At 39.1% G+C, this 15,618-nt stretch overlaps 1 protein-coding gene across 2 annotated transcripts in view; it reads right to left on the bottom strand.

Annotated features, from left to right (window-relative positions):
• Positions 1-1,369: 1,369 nt before the first annotated feature.
• cars1 (cysteinyl-tRNA synthetase 1) overlaps positions 1,370-15,618 on the bottom strand; it is a 20,491-nt gene continuing 6,242 nt past the window's right edge. For both annotated transcript variants that reach the window (XM_020922609.2, XM_020922608.2), the window contains 21 exons: positions 14,981-15,072; positions 13,822-13,910; positions 13,578-13,674; positions 13,306-13,404; positions 11,618-11,767; positions 11,382-11,522; positions 11,135-11,223; positions 10,921-11,042; positions 10,725-10,837; positions 10,508-10,636; positions 10,288-10,417; positions 9,579-9,682; positions 9,407-9,504; positions 8,745-8,934; positions 7,051-7,119; positions 6,875-6,956; positions 5,022-5,102; positions 4,852-4,919; positions 4,537-4,596; positions 4,370-4,453; positions 1,370-2,505 (listed from right to left, as the gene is read on the bottom strand). In XM_020922609.2, the coding sequence (XP_020778268.1) occupies positions 2,377-2,505; positions 4,370-4,453; positions 4,537-4,596; positions 4,852-4,919; positions 5,022-5,102; positions 6,875-6,956; positions 7,051-7,119; positions 8,745-8,934; positions 9,407-9,504; positions 9,579-9,682; positions 10,288-10,417; positions 10,508-10,636; positions 10,725-10,837; positions 10,921-11,042; positions 11,135-11,223; positions 11,382-11,522; positions 11,618-11,767; positions 13,306-13,404; positions 13,578-13,674; positions 13,822-13,910; positions 14,981-15,072 (2,216 nt within the window). In that variant the 3' untranslated portion in view covers positions 1,370-2,376. The remainder of the gene's footprint in view (positions 2,506-4,369; positions 4,454-4,536; positions 4,597-4,851; positions 4,920-5,021; positions 5,103-6,874; positions 6,957-7,050; positions 7,120-8,744; positions 8,935-9,406; positions 9,505-9,578; positions 9,683-10,287; positions 10,418-10,507; positions 10,637-10,724; positions 10,838-10,920; positions 11,043-11,134; positions 11,224-11,381; positions 11,523-11,617; positions 11,768-13,305; positions 13,405-13,577; positions 13,675-13,821; positions 13,911-14,980; positions 15,073-15,618) is intronic.

Here is a 15,618-nt window from a genome sequence, read left to right as displayed (position 1 = left end):
ATAAAAACTTAATACCTATTTCACGACCTATTTCATGGACCTAATGGCAAAGAAAAACACAATTCTCAAATTTGTGTCCATTAATTTATCAAACAAAGGCATTTGGGGAGTGAAGAGACTCTTCCCCATAACTTCAGCATGAAATGTGTCGCTCGGTAACGTAAAGCCAACGTTAAAAACAACAGAACAGAGTTCTGTTGCATTAACACAAAGTTAATAAAACTTTGTGTCCTGCTAAAATAGTCTTTGATTTTACGCTTTTCTGCTGAGCTTGTTGCTTGTGCTGCTGTAGCGTGTGATGTTCAGAGGATTTTGACCCAGGGCTGTTGTGTTCTCAATTATTGGTTCTGCTACTCTTTTTTTAGGCTACGTTATTTAACCAAATAATGGCAGTTGACAAAGTAAACTTTTCAGGAGAAATGTGATATGGAGAGGTTGCGTACTATACAAATTTGAAGACCCAGATATAAAAATTCAAGACTTTTTCAGGTCTTTTTAAGGTATTATTTCCAAATTCATAAATTCAGTGCTTTTAAGACTTTTTCAGACACCGCAGGAACCCTGTTCTTTATTCAGTCTATGCCTATGATATTATTATGAGATCTTTAACAATACGATACAATATTCCAGTTATTGTTAAACCTGGTCCCCGAAGGGTTGACCAGGTTTTGTATTCACCCTGTGTGTCTGTCCACCCGCGATAATTCCACCATTTATAGACCGATTGTCACCAAATTTTGTACGTGGGTGAAGCCCCAGTGCCCTATGCCAAAAAAAAAATATTGGTGACGATCCGAGGTCATTTGAGGTCACAAGGGTCAATTGAAAGGTTATTATAAAGGATCGGCAATTTTGGCAATTTCTAAACCATCTGCGGGCTACAATATGCACCCAATCATCACACAAGTTGGCACACACATAACCGAGGCACACTGGATGTTACAGGTTGAAACCCGTAAAGGTCACTTGAAGGTAACCAAGGTCAAATATGTGTTTTTGGTCATAACTCCGCGAAGGATCGAACTAGAGCAACGGGAGTGTCTCAAAATCTCAGAAAAATCATCATCTATTTATAATTCTATGCATTTGTATAGTCAAATATAATAGTTTTCAAGAGAATCACTAATTATAAGAGTTCCTTTCTCTTTCAGTGTAGCCGTTAAAATTCTAATTGGAACGAAAATAATTTCCATTTCCAAATGTTCATGGGCCTGTACAGATACACACATTGTATTGTGGATATAATGATCATGTAATATGGGCTGAGCTCCTCATAAGCCGATTCTGTTGTGATGAACTGCCCCCACCGATGCTTTAAGGGGGACCAGGTTGATATCTCTGATTGGACGACAAAAAGCTGAAGCAAAAATAACCAGACGGACGGTAGATTTTATTTAAAAATCTGCTCATACAAATGACAAAAACAAAGACAATACTTCCCTATGTAAAACTTTATACAGGATGAGGAGGATGTAGAAATAAAGGCCTTCAGTGTAATATCTGTAGAGGAGACACACGTTTATGTGAAAGAGCTGCTCAGAAAACCCAGTAAACTCTTCTCTTATAAATGATCCAAAAACATGAAAACACGCTGTAGTTTAAAAGTTTAAACTTGTGAAAACTGACAAAGCAAATTCAGCTAGTTCTTAAAAACTTCATTTCAAAGAGTCCTATTCAGCCATTTATATATTTTTATTTTTTTCATTCTTGCATCTATTTCCTTCTATTACTAATCACTACGTATATGTAATTATTAAAGCCACACTGTGTAACATTTCAACCATTAAACAAACTAAAATCAAACATTATTACTTTTTTATTACAAGAGTTTTTGTAAAATACCATGAAAATATGTTTAATACTTTCATTATAGTCTAATTAATGGCTGAAATGTTACGCAGTGAGGCTTTAATTTTCAGCAACTGCTTTGTCAGATCACAAATTGTAGTTTCCGATGAGCAGTGGTTTCCCCATTTTTAATATTTACTTTTATTGCACAACTTATTTATACAATTCTGCCTATTTTTTTTTTTTTTACTTAATTACACATTTTGCCCACAATATTCAAAATGTATGAAATTAACTAATATTTGACCCATTATTATTATTCTTTTTCTGCCACTGTAACTTTAAATTTCATTGGAAAAATACCAAAAATAAGAAATTATTTTTAGTAATATGGCAGTGTCAGATGTTCCACCAGTTTTGTTTTTTTATATAAATCCTACTTTATCAATTATTCTATTACATTTAATTACATCCACCATTTCCAAAATATTAAAAAATGAACTTGCTACAAAAGTGTATGATGTGTTGAACTAGAATGGCCCCATTATTTGTAAGTTGTTTGTAGGAGATAAAACAGGAAGTCTTTATTCAGTTGCCGTTTTGGTTCATTTGCAGATATTCGTTGTGTAGTTTTTCCTGAGCTTCGAAGAGTTTCCTCAGTTTTTTGGCCTGGCCTTTGCTCAGCTCCTTCCCTTCTGTGTCGTGAGTCGGAAAACCCTGAAAATGGAAGACACAAATAAACTATTAAAACAAATGATTAATTAGTAAATACATTTTTTCGATTGCGATTTTGATTTGTGTGTCAAATGATCTCCAAACTCATAATTGAGTTGAAAGATGCACTCGTTTAGCTGGATATTTATATGCTATTTTGGATACATTTATGTTTTTTTATGTCTTTATTTTAGGGCCAGGCACGTTAACTCGTTAATTTTGCGTTAACTAATTAATTCATTATTGCCGACAATTATTTTAACGCCGTTAACGCAGTTTTTATGTATTTATTTTTTTATTGTAAATGTCTGTTGCTCACTGGATTTTATTTTGAAAAAGTCCACCACGTGTGTTTCTTTAAGTTTGATGTCTTTTCTTTACACTTTTTTCACTTTTTTCTGACCACGTGAGATGCAAAGTGTCTGAGCCTCCGCAGGTCACGAGCTCGGGTTCACGGGTCTTTCTCTTTCTTCTTCTTCCAGACCTCCCTGATGCATCCAAATCGAGGTGTCCAGTGTGTTTTTTGTCGTTGCGGTCTCGCTTACATTTGCTATCACAGGGTTTTTGCGAAGGCCCGGAAGATTTTGTGATATGATCCTGCCCATAACTCAATTAAATATGATCGGCTCAGACAACTGTCAATCTCAAACTCCTTTCCAGCCACCGAAGGTCCTGCAGGTGTTTGTTTAGTTCAGCGCTGCAGAGGGAGTCACTGATTTACCCAGATTCCACTGGAAGAAAAACTGTGATTACTCCATTTCCATTCCATTATATTAACGCTTTGTTTCTCAAGAAATATTAGTCCAAGTTTATAACAATGATTTAGAAATTATTACTAGTGTAGTGTTTATTACTCACTGAATAAAAAAATATTGAAAAATATATTAGTAGTACAAAAATTCATTCAGTATTTTTTCTTGAGCCTTCAGAACACCTTGAAGGCTCTGAGGGTTTCCCTCTGAAAGAAATGCTGTTTGCACAACAAATGTGTGGCTCTTTCATTTACATTTCCAATAAAAGTGCACTAAACGCTACTTTTTAATTCATTAATTGGTTTTGTGTATAACATGTGATTAATCACGATTAATCACATTCGAACTGATGCGATTAATGTGATTAATATTTTTAATTTTTGCCCAGTCTGAATAATCGTGATTTCAATATTGACCAAAATAATCGTGATAATGATTTTTTTCCATAATCGAGCAGCCCTGACAGGAAATACATGAAGAAGAAGAAGGGAAGGTTTAGTTATTATTATAGGAGACTCTGCTATTTCATACTACACTCACTACACTGAACTCAAAGTTGAATCCACTTCTTGTGCAAAGTTTAAATGAAACACAAACATTTTAATCATCAAAACAGTGAAAATGTCAAATGTGTCACATGAACGAGTTTCCTTCCTCTAAACAAGCAACAAAATTGTAGCTCTGTAACAAAATAACTTAGTAAAATAAATCAAAAAATACTCTTTCTGATATATCGATGCAGCAGCCCACGATATCGATACTGTATCATCACTTTAAACGATACAATACATCGATATTTAGATAATTTTGCACACCCCTAGTGAGAATTAGTAAAGATTTAATTACTTCCTCCTGCTTTTGGCACCATATTAGGCAAGTTGGGTGAAATGTCTTGCTTAAGGACACAACAACAGAGCTCGGGTCTGAGTGGGTGGACAAGTGCGCAAACCACTGTCACCTCCACTCCTTATTCTAACGCTTTTAATCATTTCCTTTTATAAGATTTATAAGAGGACTGGAGTAAGTCTGTGTGATGAGTTTAATCCCAGAGACACTGAAGGACGGGTCAAACACAGAGGACACATTTCCCCACATAATAACGTCCGGGACCTCACCGTTTCATCAAACTTTGAATATTTGTCAGTCTCTGAGCGGAACAGTTCACACGGAGGGATCTTCATCTTGGCCAGTTTAGCCATCTGCAACAACAACAAAAAAGAAAATATGTGTTGAGAATGAAATTATCTTAACAGAATTCATGAATACAGAGTTAGTTTCGGACCTCTTGTTCTTGTTTCTTTTTAGCTGCCTCTTCCTTCTTTCTCTTCTTTTCCTCTTCCAACTGTAAAACAAAACACAACACACAATAAATGACAATTATTTAAGCTGTAATGCAATAAAAAACTATTTTAAATTTAAAAATATGGCATGTTTTTAGACCAAAAATGCACAAGTTTAATATTGGTAGCTTTTCTTGTTGGTAATTTCTTTCCAAATCAGTGACTTACGCCCTAAAACTCTATATTACTGTGGACACAACCTATTAAGAAATCTCAAATTACACAAATCAATACATTTTATTTTTTATTTTTTTTACCTTTTTCTTCTCTTCTCTCTCCTTCAGCAGCGTCTCTCGGTCGACCAGCTTCACCACAGTGGGCAGTCCTGCAAAAACAATAAAGCATTTACACTTTAGTTAAACTCTCCTCATCAAAACATTTAATTTAATATGTTAATTTTACATATAGTTTGATTTTTTTTTTTTACCTTCGTGGTCCTCCAGTCTGACGCCGAGTTCTGGCAAAGTGTCGTCACGAACCACATCACAAAGCTGCAACAACTCAGTCACTGAAATATAAGAATTTAAGATTATAAATTCCTTAAGGTATGTGACGTTTCTTAAATATTTAATTTTATGGAGGCTGACAAAGCTCTGCATGTGTTACTTTTTCCTCTTAAAATGCCTTGACAAGACTTAACCCAAACAACTAAGACTTAAAAGTGCTTAGAAAGGTTATTTCTTCTTGTAGTTTGCACTGAAATGGAGCAAAGGATCATGGTCTATGTAGTTCCCTCTATTTTTTTTAGCTGTTGCTGCACCATAACTCCTAATTTAAGCAAAGAGACTTGTAATTCGATATATTGTGATGGTCCAGGATATTATTGTGAGAACTTTAACGATATAATATCACGATATTTTGGTTATTGTTACATTCCTAATTTTAATATATTTTCCTGACATTTAAACCCCTAACCTCTGTATAATTTTATAGGTGATAATTAATACAGGAGGTGCTCCACTGTGTTTTTAAACTCCATACACCTTCACTAGAATCATCTGGATGATTTCAGAGCTAGAATTGCCAATCTTTAAGGCATTGTTTCCCAAAGACTGAATTGCAAGAGATTTTTTTGGGGGTCACCTTGTAACGATCTGCATGTAGGTCTGAAATATACAATTCTGACACGTGCTGAAATGTTAAGACATGTTTTGCATAATTTTGAATCTTTTTGTAATTATTTATTGATTATTTTGTTATAATGTTGCTGATTCAGTTGAATGTTGAAAAGAAAATGAAATGGGCTACATTGTCAATACAATGTCCAAATAGGCGACTTATGGCTGTGATCCCTTTTAATATCAAAATGCACCTGTCAAGAGACATGATTACAACGCCGACTTTAAACTCAAGGCTGTTATAAAGTGAAAGTGCGAGCTGCGTGGGAGCAGTGGATGAGAGAAGGAGAACACACATTCACCAAGACAGAGAGACAGCGCCGAGCGACTTATGCCACGATCTGCCAACGGATCGTGGACGCCCGGGCTAAGGATCAGTATCAACTGTGGTCTGAGCTTTCACCAAGACCAGAATCATCACTGAACTGTCAGGGAACAGTAACCACACTGACTCGGATAATGATGAGAGGGATGTGGGCGTGCTGGACGCTGGAATCACCCAACTGTCTGAACAATTATGAGTTACTGTGAATAATCAATTTAGCGTCTCAGACAGGATTTTTTTTTACGCGTTACAACTGAACAAAGTTGAGAGTTATTGTGAATGCGTTAAATAAAGTTTGACACTAACTAACTGTTGTGTTTTGTTTAATGCGCCTTATAGTCCTGGTGAGGTTTATATGTGAAAAAAGTTTGAAAATAGACCATTCGATGACAGTGCGCCTTATAATTCAGAGCGTCCTATAGTGCAGAAAATACGGTAATAATAACTGTTCAGAGAGACAAGATCACTCAGTTGACAATAAAATATCCTCATTAATGTTCAATAATGGTCAAATCCACCTTTATTTTGTGATTTACGAATAATGTCTATTGACTTGGGTCACGAAAGTTTGTGACTTTTAAAATATGGATCCCCAGAAAAAAAGTTTTGGAAACATTGCTCTACTGAACTACTTGAAAACTACTGCTTCATGACATCACAAGGTGGAACAGAGCATTTTTGAGCTTTGGACATGTAGGCACATATTTCCAGGTAGGTGTTTGACAAGGTAACAACATTCGACAAGAGTAAATTTTGCATAATATAAGACCTTTAACTGATAACAACTATAATTTAATTGATTCACAAATGTTAAATTCCAAAATAATCTGCACCGACCTTTCTGTTCTCTGGCGATTTTGCGAACTTTCTCTCTGAAGTCCGATAACACTGTGAGGTACGGCATCACTGTGCTCTCCAACTGGAAGCAAAATATTAAGAAAATATATAAATGTTTTACAGATTACAGAGACATTATCTCGCTGTTAAAGAGTAAAGATTCCAACATGACTCACATCCACGCTCTGGCCTTGTCCTCCCACTGGGAAACCAATGGGCTCTGATCCTTCAATGGCTCCAAACACCTACGAAAGATTAAGACGTCATAATGTTACACGGGCTTGGGGGTTATCAGGGTTTATGCAGAAGATAAAGGCAAGTTTAATGACACTTAATCCAATTTTAAAACCTCAATTATATACTTATATGTTTTATGACATATTTAAGATGTAACAAAAAGTGTATTATTTATCAAGCTTATTAACAGAAATTGTGGATATATTTTATTGTGAAAATATGAAATAAAACTATACTGTTATACTGTTATCGATATCCAAATCTCTCGGTACAATATCCATTACGATATTTTGTGGAGGCTGCAAACAAAACTGTGAATATGCTACTTTTTCATCTTAAAACCCTTTGACAAGACTTAACCCAAACAATTAAGATTTAAAAGTTCTCATAACAGTTATTTCTTCATGTATTCTGCACTGACATAGAGCAAAGGATCACGGTCGATGTAGTTCCCTCTGCTTTTTTGGCTATTGCTGCACCATAACTATTAATTTAAGAGAAGAAACTTGTAATTTGATATATTGTGACGGTTCACGATGTTATTGTGAGACCTTTAATAATACGATATCACGATATTTTAGTTATTGTTACATTTCTAATTTTAATATATTTTTGACATTTTAACAACTACCCTTTGTATAATTGGATAATTGATTATTAAACATGTTGTGGAATTTGCATCCTCTCCAGTTCATGGTTGACATTTCTCTGTGATGCTCTCGCCTCATCCAACTATTACAGAATTTGTCCTTCTTTAAAGACCCATTAAACACCCTCCTGAAGCTTTACTCCGCTGTTAAGCAAAATCTGAAAACTCCTCTAGCGGTGTTGAGGGGAGCGAGTGTGGGGCGGCCTCTGGAGCAATGTTTGACAGCTGACCGACAGCCACAACAATCCAAACACGGCGAGGAACGGTGCGCTCTGGACTTTGAAAGAGAGCGGACATTTGTGCTCTGATCACACAGTTTCCCTTTTCTCCAGACATGGCGGGACATCGCAGTGACCAGCGGTGTCAGGTAGAGGCGGGGCTGAGAGGGGCTCCTCACGTGCCGCCCATAGACACCAGCTCATCACCTAATACCCTGCATCTAACTCATCAGCGGCCGTTAGTCCAGCCTGAAAATTCAAATGGCTGTAGTTGGTCCTAAAGAGGCCGTTACAGACAAGGCTTTTGACCCAAAAGTTAGATTTTTAACAAATACGCACTAAAATAAGGTCAGGGATAGGTATACACTTCTATTTTAGACAAATTTTCACAGCTAATCAGGAGAAAAAAAAGTGATTCTGGTGTTTAGTGGCCCTTTAACATTATAAATTCCTCTGGTTAACTCATTTCACAGAAGCGGTATGTTGTGCTCTTCTCATTTTATCTCGGCCAGCTCGTCTCCAGGCTGTTGTTTTTGGTTCCTATTTAAACCTCCTTGTGTGGAAGCATAATTAAGTTCAGCGGGTCCTGGACTGATGTAAATAAACTTCTCCTGCCTCAGTCTCTGTCTCTGTCCAACTCTGGGACTCGTTTGAGAAAATACTAGAAGTGTTGTCCTAACTTACATAATGCTTATCAAACTTTTTCCCAGTTTGGTTTGTCTTTCTTGCCAAATCTCCTTAGTGTTTCGTTCCCACGGCTCCTCACCTTGAGCATGTATGTGAGGTAGGTTGCGATGCTTTCCAGTAGCATCCTGTTGGGTCGTAGTTTCGCGCTCTTCCTGTTGGCGACGTAGCTGTTGCTGTGGCTGACCAGGAGCCTCATCTCCTCCAGAGCCGTACGAGTGTCCATGTTGTCACACAGGGCCTCGTGCACCAGGCGCTTCCTCTCGTAGAAACTAGAAAACAAAACGCATTTTAAAATCTGATGTTACATTTATGAAGTACATTCGTTTTAGAGGTGGAAGATAAATAAAAGAAATGGTTAATATTGCAAAATTGTATTGTTTTGGAGATAATTGCATGATTCCACTGAAACGGAAAGTTAAAACTACACATCTAAACTTAGAGATAGATATGTTTTAAGCCATACTGTGGAATATTATTGTCAAAGAAACGACACTTCCACAGAAATAAGCAGAAGGAAGCCCTACTCCAGGCCAAATAAGTCAGTTTTGTGTCAGCTTTGTGAAGATGCAAGCCTGTTCAGAATAAAGATAAATGTTTTTTTACCCTTTTTCAGTGCAATAACCTCATCCAAAATGAAAAAAAAACATGCTTTAACTGTAGTCGATTTTGGCTAAAAGGTTACATTTCTTTCACATTTTAAGTTATAAGTGAACCTGAAGCATGAAAGTTTTTTTTTTTTACCTGTTGTTGAGCTCGATCTCTGGCTCCTCCCACTTCTCAAAGCGCCCTGTGATGTCAGTGGGCGCTCGGAGGACGTCTTTTACGTTCAGGAAAAACTCCTACACAAGGAAGAAAATATAAATGGAATGGAAAAAAGGCACAGTTTAAATTATATTATTAACTATCCACCCACACTCATGAACTTCTCGTACTGCACGGCCGACTCCATGGTGTTGGAGGAATAATCCAACGTGTCTTTCCAGGCGTGCATCAGGAACGCCAGACGGAGCTGACGAGCTGAAAACAGGAACACAACATAAGTATAATCTACTATTAACTGACCTACTGTATTTTTTGGACTATAAAGAGCACCGCACTATAAGGTGCATTAAGCGAAACAAACGGACGACACTTGAGACGGATCCTTTAATCCAGGCGTCCACGATCCATTGGCAGATCGTGGTGTAATTCGCCCAGCGTTTCCTTCCTGTCTTGGTGAATGTGGATTATGTGAATGTTGGTGGATAATTTAAGTTTGTTTTTTTATTTCCTATGAGGAGGACTCAAATATACATTGAGTAATAATGTGTTTAATGAAGCTTTGCACACATTTGTTTACATTTTACAGAAACAAAACTTAAAACCACATGTCTAATTTGCATAAACTATAAGCTTTGAAAAAACAGCTTGCTTCTTGTGCCCTGATGCGGTCAGTTTCTGTTGGACTAAAGGACACGACTCAGTGGAGGTCAGTAAGCACAACCAAAATTAATACATAAGGCGCAATGTCGATTTTTGAGAAAATTAAAGGATTTTCAGTGTGCCTTATAGTCCGAAAAATACGGTAATGTGCATGTGGAAAGGGAATCATTCAGTGTTATGGGTGGTCAGCAGGATCATACCGGTGTTTTTGGCCAGAGCGTCTTTGATGGTGATGAAGTTCTTCAGAGATTTGGACATTTTGCAGCCGGCGATGGTCAGATGCCCCGTGTGCAGGAAGTAACGCACCCAGTAATCGTTATCAAAGTAGGCCTAACACAGGAGAGAGGTTAGAATGTGACTTAAAATATTTATTATACAAGAACGGTTCATACTAGAGATAAACAACATTAAAAAACGTACTTCGGACTGAGCGAGTTCATTGTCATGGTGAGGGAAGCGCAGGTCGAAGCCTCCTCCGTGGATGTCCATAGATTCTCCCAGAATGGTCCCAGCCATCGCAGAGCACTCGATGTGCCAGCCCGGTCTGCCCTGAGAGAGACAGCACACGGTCCATTTCACAAACACTCCTCTGGGATAAATATATGTAATAATATTTCATAAAAACATGTCTCCAGACCTTTCCCCAGGGGGAGTCCCAGGACGGTTCCCCAGGTTTGGAGGCTTTCCACAGGGCAAAGTCATTCTGAGACTTTTTCTCACTCAGTCTGTCTGCGGAGATGCTCAGGTCTCCTACAGAGAAAAAAATATACAGTTCAAGTTTACAAATGAAGTACGATAAAGCTGTTCAAAGCATAAATATAATCTTGTAGTACCCTCTCCCTCCTGTAGGGCCTTCTGATCTCCTACTGCCTCTGGGACCAGTTTGGCGTACGAGTGCTGAGGACTGCCATCGAACTTCGCCGTGTCAAAATACACCGAGCCGTTTGATTCATATCTGAAAACAAAGAGAAAAATAGTTTTTATTACCACTATATATTACATTTAAAGTTAACCCAAACAGTGGAGCAGACTGAATGAAGCTCTCACCCGTATCCATTTTTGACGATCCTCTCGACAAACTCCACGATCTCTGGCACGTACTCGCTGACCCGAGTCAAGACGTCGGGGGGAAGGACCTGGAAAAACAGGTATTTGTTTAATTTCTCTCTCGTAGCTGCAGCTGCCCTGGGACAGAAACATAACTACCATCCTGAGCCGCCTTCCCTTACCACCACAAAAAAAAAAAAGAACATTAGTGAGCGGTTGTACATAAATTGTTCATAAACTGTCTTACATTGAGTGCGTCCATGTCCTTGTGATACTCGGCCTCCCAGTATTTAGGTAAAGTGTTGAAGATGGAGTTTTCGGTGACGGAGCTCCCGAACTGTTTGTCCAACCAATCAGAGAGCAGGTCCTTAGAGCTCTCCAACAGGGTCTGAGAAGAGACAATACGAGACATTTTATTCCACTGTTTTTTTGTTAGGGGCTTAGTAGAAATAGTATTGTCATAATATCCTGTACACATCGTACCTGTGCGAGCGGCTGCAGCTCTGTGTCTGGGGCCTTGTTGTTCACAGCGGCCTCTAGTGGCTGAAGAGCAGCAGTGACAGCGGCGTCGAGTCTCTCCATCATCTGCTTCTTATCGGGATCTGTGGTGGAGGACAGACTCGACTGGAACGGCTGCAGAGGAGAAGAGGAGAGGAGGAGAGGAGGAGACAGGAGGAGAGGAGGAGAGGAGGAGGAAAAGAGGATTGGAGGAATGAAGGAGAGGAGGAGAGGAGGAGAACAGGAGAGGAGGAAGAAAAGAAGATTGGAGCAATGGAGGAGAGGAGGAGAGGAAAGGAGGAGAAGAGGAGAGGAGGAGGAGAGGAGGAGAGGAGGAGAGGAGGAGGAAAAGAAGATTGGAGGAATGGAGGAGAGCAGGAGAGGAGGAGAAGAGGAAAGGACGAGAGGAAGAAAGGAGAAGAGGAGAGGAAGAGGAGAGGAGGAGGAGAGGAGAAGGAGAGGAAGAGAAGAAGAAGAAAAGAGGATTGGAGGAATGGAGGAGAGGAGGAGAGGAAGAGAGCAGGAGAGGAGGAGAGGAGGAAAGAAGAGAATGAGAAGAGAGGAGGACAGGAGGACAAGAGAAGAGTAGAGGAGAAGAGAAAGAAGAGAAGAACGAGAGGAGGAGGAGAGAAAGAAGAGGAGGAGGAGACAAGGAGGAGAGAAAGAAGAGGAGGAGGAGACAAGGAGGAGAGAAAGAAGAGAAGGAGGAGAGAAGGAGACGAGGAGGAGAGAAAGAAGAGAAAGAGGAGAGGAGGAGGAGAGAATGAAGAAAGGGAGGAGAGGTGGAGGAGAGAAAGAAGAGAAGGAGGGGAGAGGAGAGAAAGAAGAGAAAGAGAGAGGAGGAGAGAAAGAAGAGAAGGAGGAGACGAGGAGGAGAAGAGGAAAAGAGAGAGGAGGAGAGAGGAGAGAGAGGAGAGAGAGGAGGAGAAGAAGAGAGGAGGAGAGAGGAGAGAAGAAGAGGAAAGAGGAGGAGGAGGAGAGAGAGAAGAGAAGGAGGAGAGAGAGGAGGAGGAGAGAAGGAGGAGAGAGGAGAGAGAGGAGGAGAGGAGGAGAGAGAAGAGAAGGAGAGAGAGGGAGGAGAGGAGGAGAGAAAGAGAGAGAGAGAGGAGGAGGAGAAGAGAGAAAGAAGGAGAGAGAGAAAGGAGAGAGAAAGAAGAGAGAGGGAGAAGGAGAGAGAGAGGAAGAAGAGGAGGAGGAGAGAGAAGAGAGAAAGGAGAGGAGGAGGAGAGAGAGAGGAGAGGAGAGAGAAAGGAAGGAGAAGAGGAGAGAGAGGAGGAGAGAAGGAGAGAGGAGAGAGAGACGAGGAGGAGAGAAGAAGAGAGGAGAGGAGGAGGAGGAGAGAAAGAAGAGAAGGAGGAGACGAGGAGGAGAGAAAGAAGAGAGGAGAGAGGAGAGAAAAGGAGAGGAGGAGAGAGGAGAGGAGAGAGAGAAAGAAGAGAAAGGAAGAGGGAGGAGGAGTGAAGGAAGAGAGAGAGGAGAAGAGAGAGAGAGAGGAGAGGAGGAGAGAGAAGAAGGAGAGAAGGAGAGGAGAGAGAGGAAGGAGGAGAGAAAGAAGAGAAGGAGAAGACGAGGAGAAGAGAAAGAAGCGGTGAAGAGGAGGAGAAGAAGAGATGTTACTCACAGATAAATGAAGATAATTATAAGTAAATTATAGTTAAAAGTTTCTCCCTCACCCCTCGGGCGCTCACGACGTCCTGCAGGATCTGAGCGGCTGAGGGATGTTTGTCTCTGTACTGCTCCAAAAGGTAGTTCTGTCTCGCTCTTTTAATGATCTGAAACAAAGACAAATAAAATCTACTTTTTTATCCTGTCCACACACAACAAAAATACAGCGTTTGGGTCTTGTGAATCATCGCAGCATGGGTCTTAGACAGGTTTTTACATGTATCTGCACGGCAATCCTTTAACTATGAGCTGAAATTCAGATTTTTATTTCCGGTTTTACCTTATCATCGATGTCTGTGATGTTCATGCAGTAAAGGACGTCATATTTAAAATAGTCCTTCAGTATCCTCCGCAGAATGTCAAAGGAAATGTACGACCTAGAAGGAAATGATGGGGACATATATGAATGTAAAGGTCAGATAGAGATAGACATGTGGAAAGTGCACAGATGCAGAGCTATGTTTATATAAATATCTGTAGAGTGTAGAGTGTGTGTAAATTACATGTGTGTAGAGTGTGTGTACCTGGCGTGTCCCATGTGCGAGGCGTCGTACACTGTGGGGCCGCAGCAGTACCATGTGACTTTGTTTCCCTTCTGAGGAACAAACAGCTCCTAAAAACAAAATGAGGACAGTTCGCAGTCACACATGCTTCGAAATTACTGTTGTAATGATACTAAAATTTCAAACTCAATTTTGATACTAAAGAACAGACTGGATAATCGTTACTGCTTCTGATACCAGAATGAGGCAGATTTCATAATGGTCCATGGGTGTCTACTAGTCTAGGTGCGCTTATACTTGTTCTGAACCAGATCATTTTAAAGCTATTAAGGAAAGGTTCATTTCTGTCCTGTAAATGTGACTTTTTTAGTATTGATAGTATTGATTGTCTGCAGGGGCAGAGTTTGGAGTGTGTGCATATGTAATACATGTTTATTATTGTGTTAGTGCTTTCACTTTCTGCAGAAGGTCTTGTACCACAAGATCTCATGAGAAAAAATTGCCACAAGATTGTGCACATGAGAAACAAAAGAACAAAACAAAAAAAAGAGTTATGAGTTGAGAAGCTGTAGTTCCAAAAAGCAGTAGTACAATGCTACTAAAATATTACAAAAAATAAATTTAAAAAAGTGAAGCCAGAATTGTGAAATGGATTGCACTACCTATTTATTACAAATTATGTACAAATCTTGTTTTGTCTTGTTCTCATGGACCTAATCTCCTGATGTGTCTCGTCTTGTTGTTGCCGAAATTTTCAGCTTGTCCAAGAAAGGGTGGAAGTAAAAGGCTGGGGACCAACTGGACGTCTTACGCAGGAAAAGTTTATTTACCATCAATAATACAGCCCGGGGGAACTTGACAATTCAACGTGGTGTGTTTGAGTGAAATAAGTGTGTGGTGAGACTATGAAGGCCAGTAGACACCGGTTAGACAACAATATGCCACAATTTAGATAATGGGATAATAATAATTTTAGATAATTTAGATAAGGGAAGATCATAGTGTAAATATAGCTTTTGTGAGTCAATGTTTAAGTGAGATGTACGTGGAAGATAAATTACTTTTCTCTTTTAAATTCTCTTTTAAAATACTTTTAAATTACTATTCTCTTACACTCGTAAAAATGTTGTCTTGTCCCACCCCTACAGAGCAGAGCATTAATACTATAACATGTTTGTACCTTGCTCCTGGTGAGGCTGTTGTAGAGTCTGAGCTGAGGGACTTCAGTTCCTGATGGAGCCGACCAGGACGGCTGCACACGCTTCCCTTTCACTAAAACAAAACAAGACGAGAAATAAAACCGAGAACCTTACAATGTTTAATAAATGATTGATAACAGAAATATAATAATCCCACTACATGCTACACTCAAAAGAAGAACATCTCCTCACTGCAGACAGGTTTAGTTTAGATTTTATTCATGGGTTTCAGCTTTCTGTTTAAAGGCAAACACGACGTTTTGAGGACTTTTGAGCACTGAAAAGATATAATATTTTACTTTGAATGTTAATAATCACTCTGAAACCCATGGATACATTACAGTCCTACACTAGCGTTGTTTAAAGTTATATTTTGCCAAATGTTGCGTTTTTAAAAGCTCTCCAGAGGTTTGCCAGCACAGGTTAGTACAGACCAAATATATTGTAAGAAAGACATTGCTGCATAGAGTTTTCAGTAAGAAACAACTTAAATATAAAACATGCAAACAGGTCAAACAGTTTCACATATTTTCGGGATTACCACTGATGACAGGTTTCATTTTTGTGTCTGTTCAGACGTCACAGAAATGAAGAGAATGGAAACAAAAGATTAGAAAAG

The sequence above is a fragment of the Boleophthalmus pectinirostris genome, unplaced genomic scaffold, assembly GCF_026225935.1.
Source record: "Boleophthalmus pectinirostris isolate CB_2022bp ecotype Guang Dong unplaced genomic scaffold, ASM2622593v1 HiC_scaffold_19, whole genome shotgun sequence".
NCBI classification, from domain to species: domain Eukaryota; kingdom Metazoa; phylum Chordata; class Actinopteri; order Gobiiformes; family Gobiidae; genus Boleophthalmus; species Boleophthalmus pectinirostris.
This window is presented reverse-complemented; position numbering and strand designations above follow the sequence as displayed.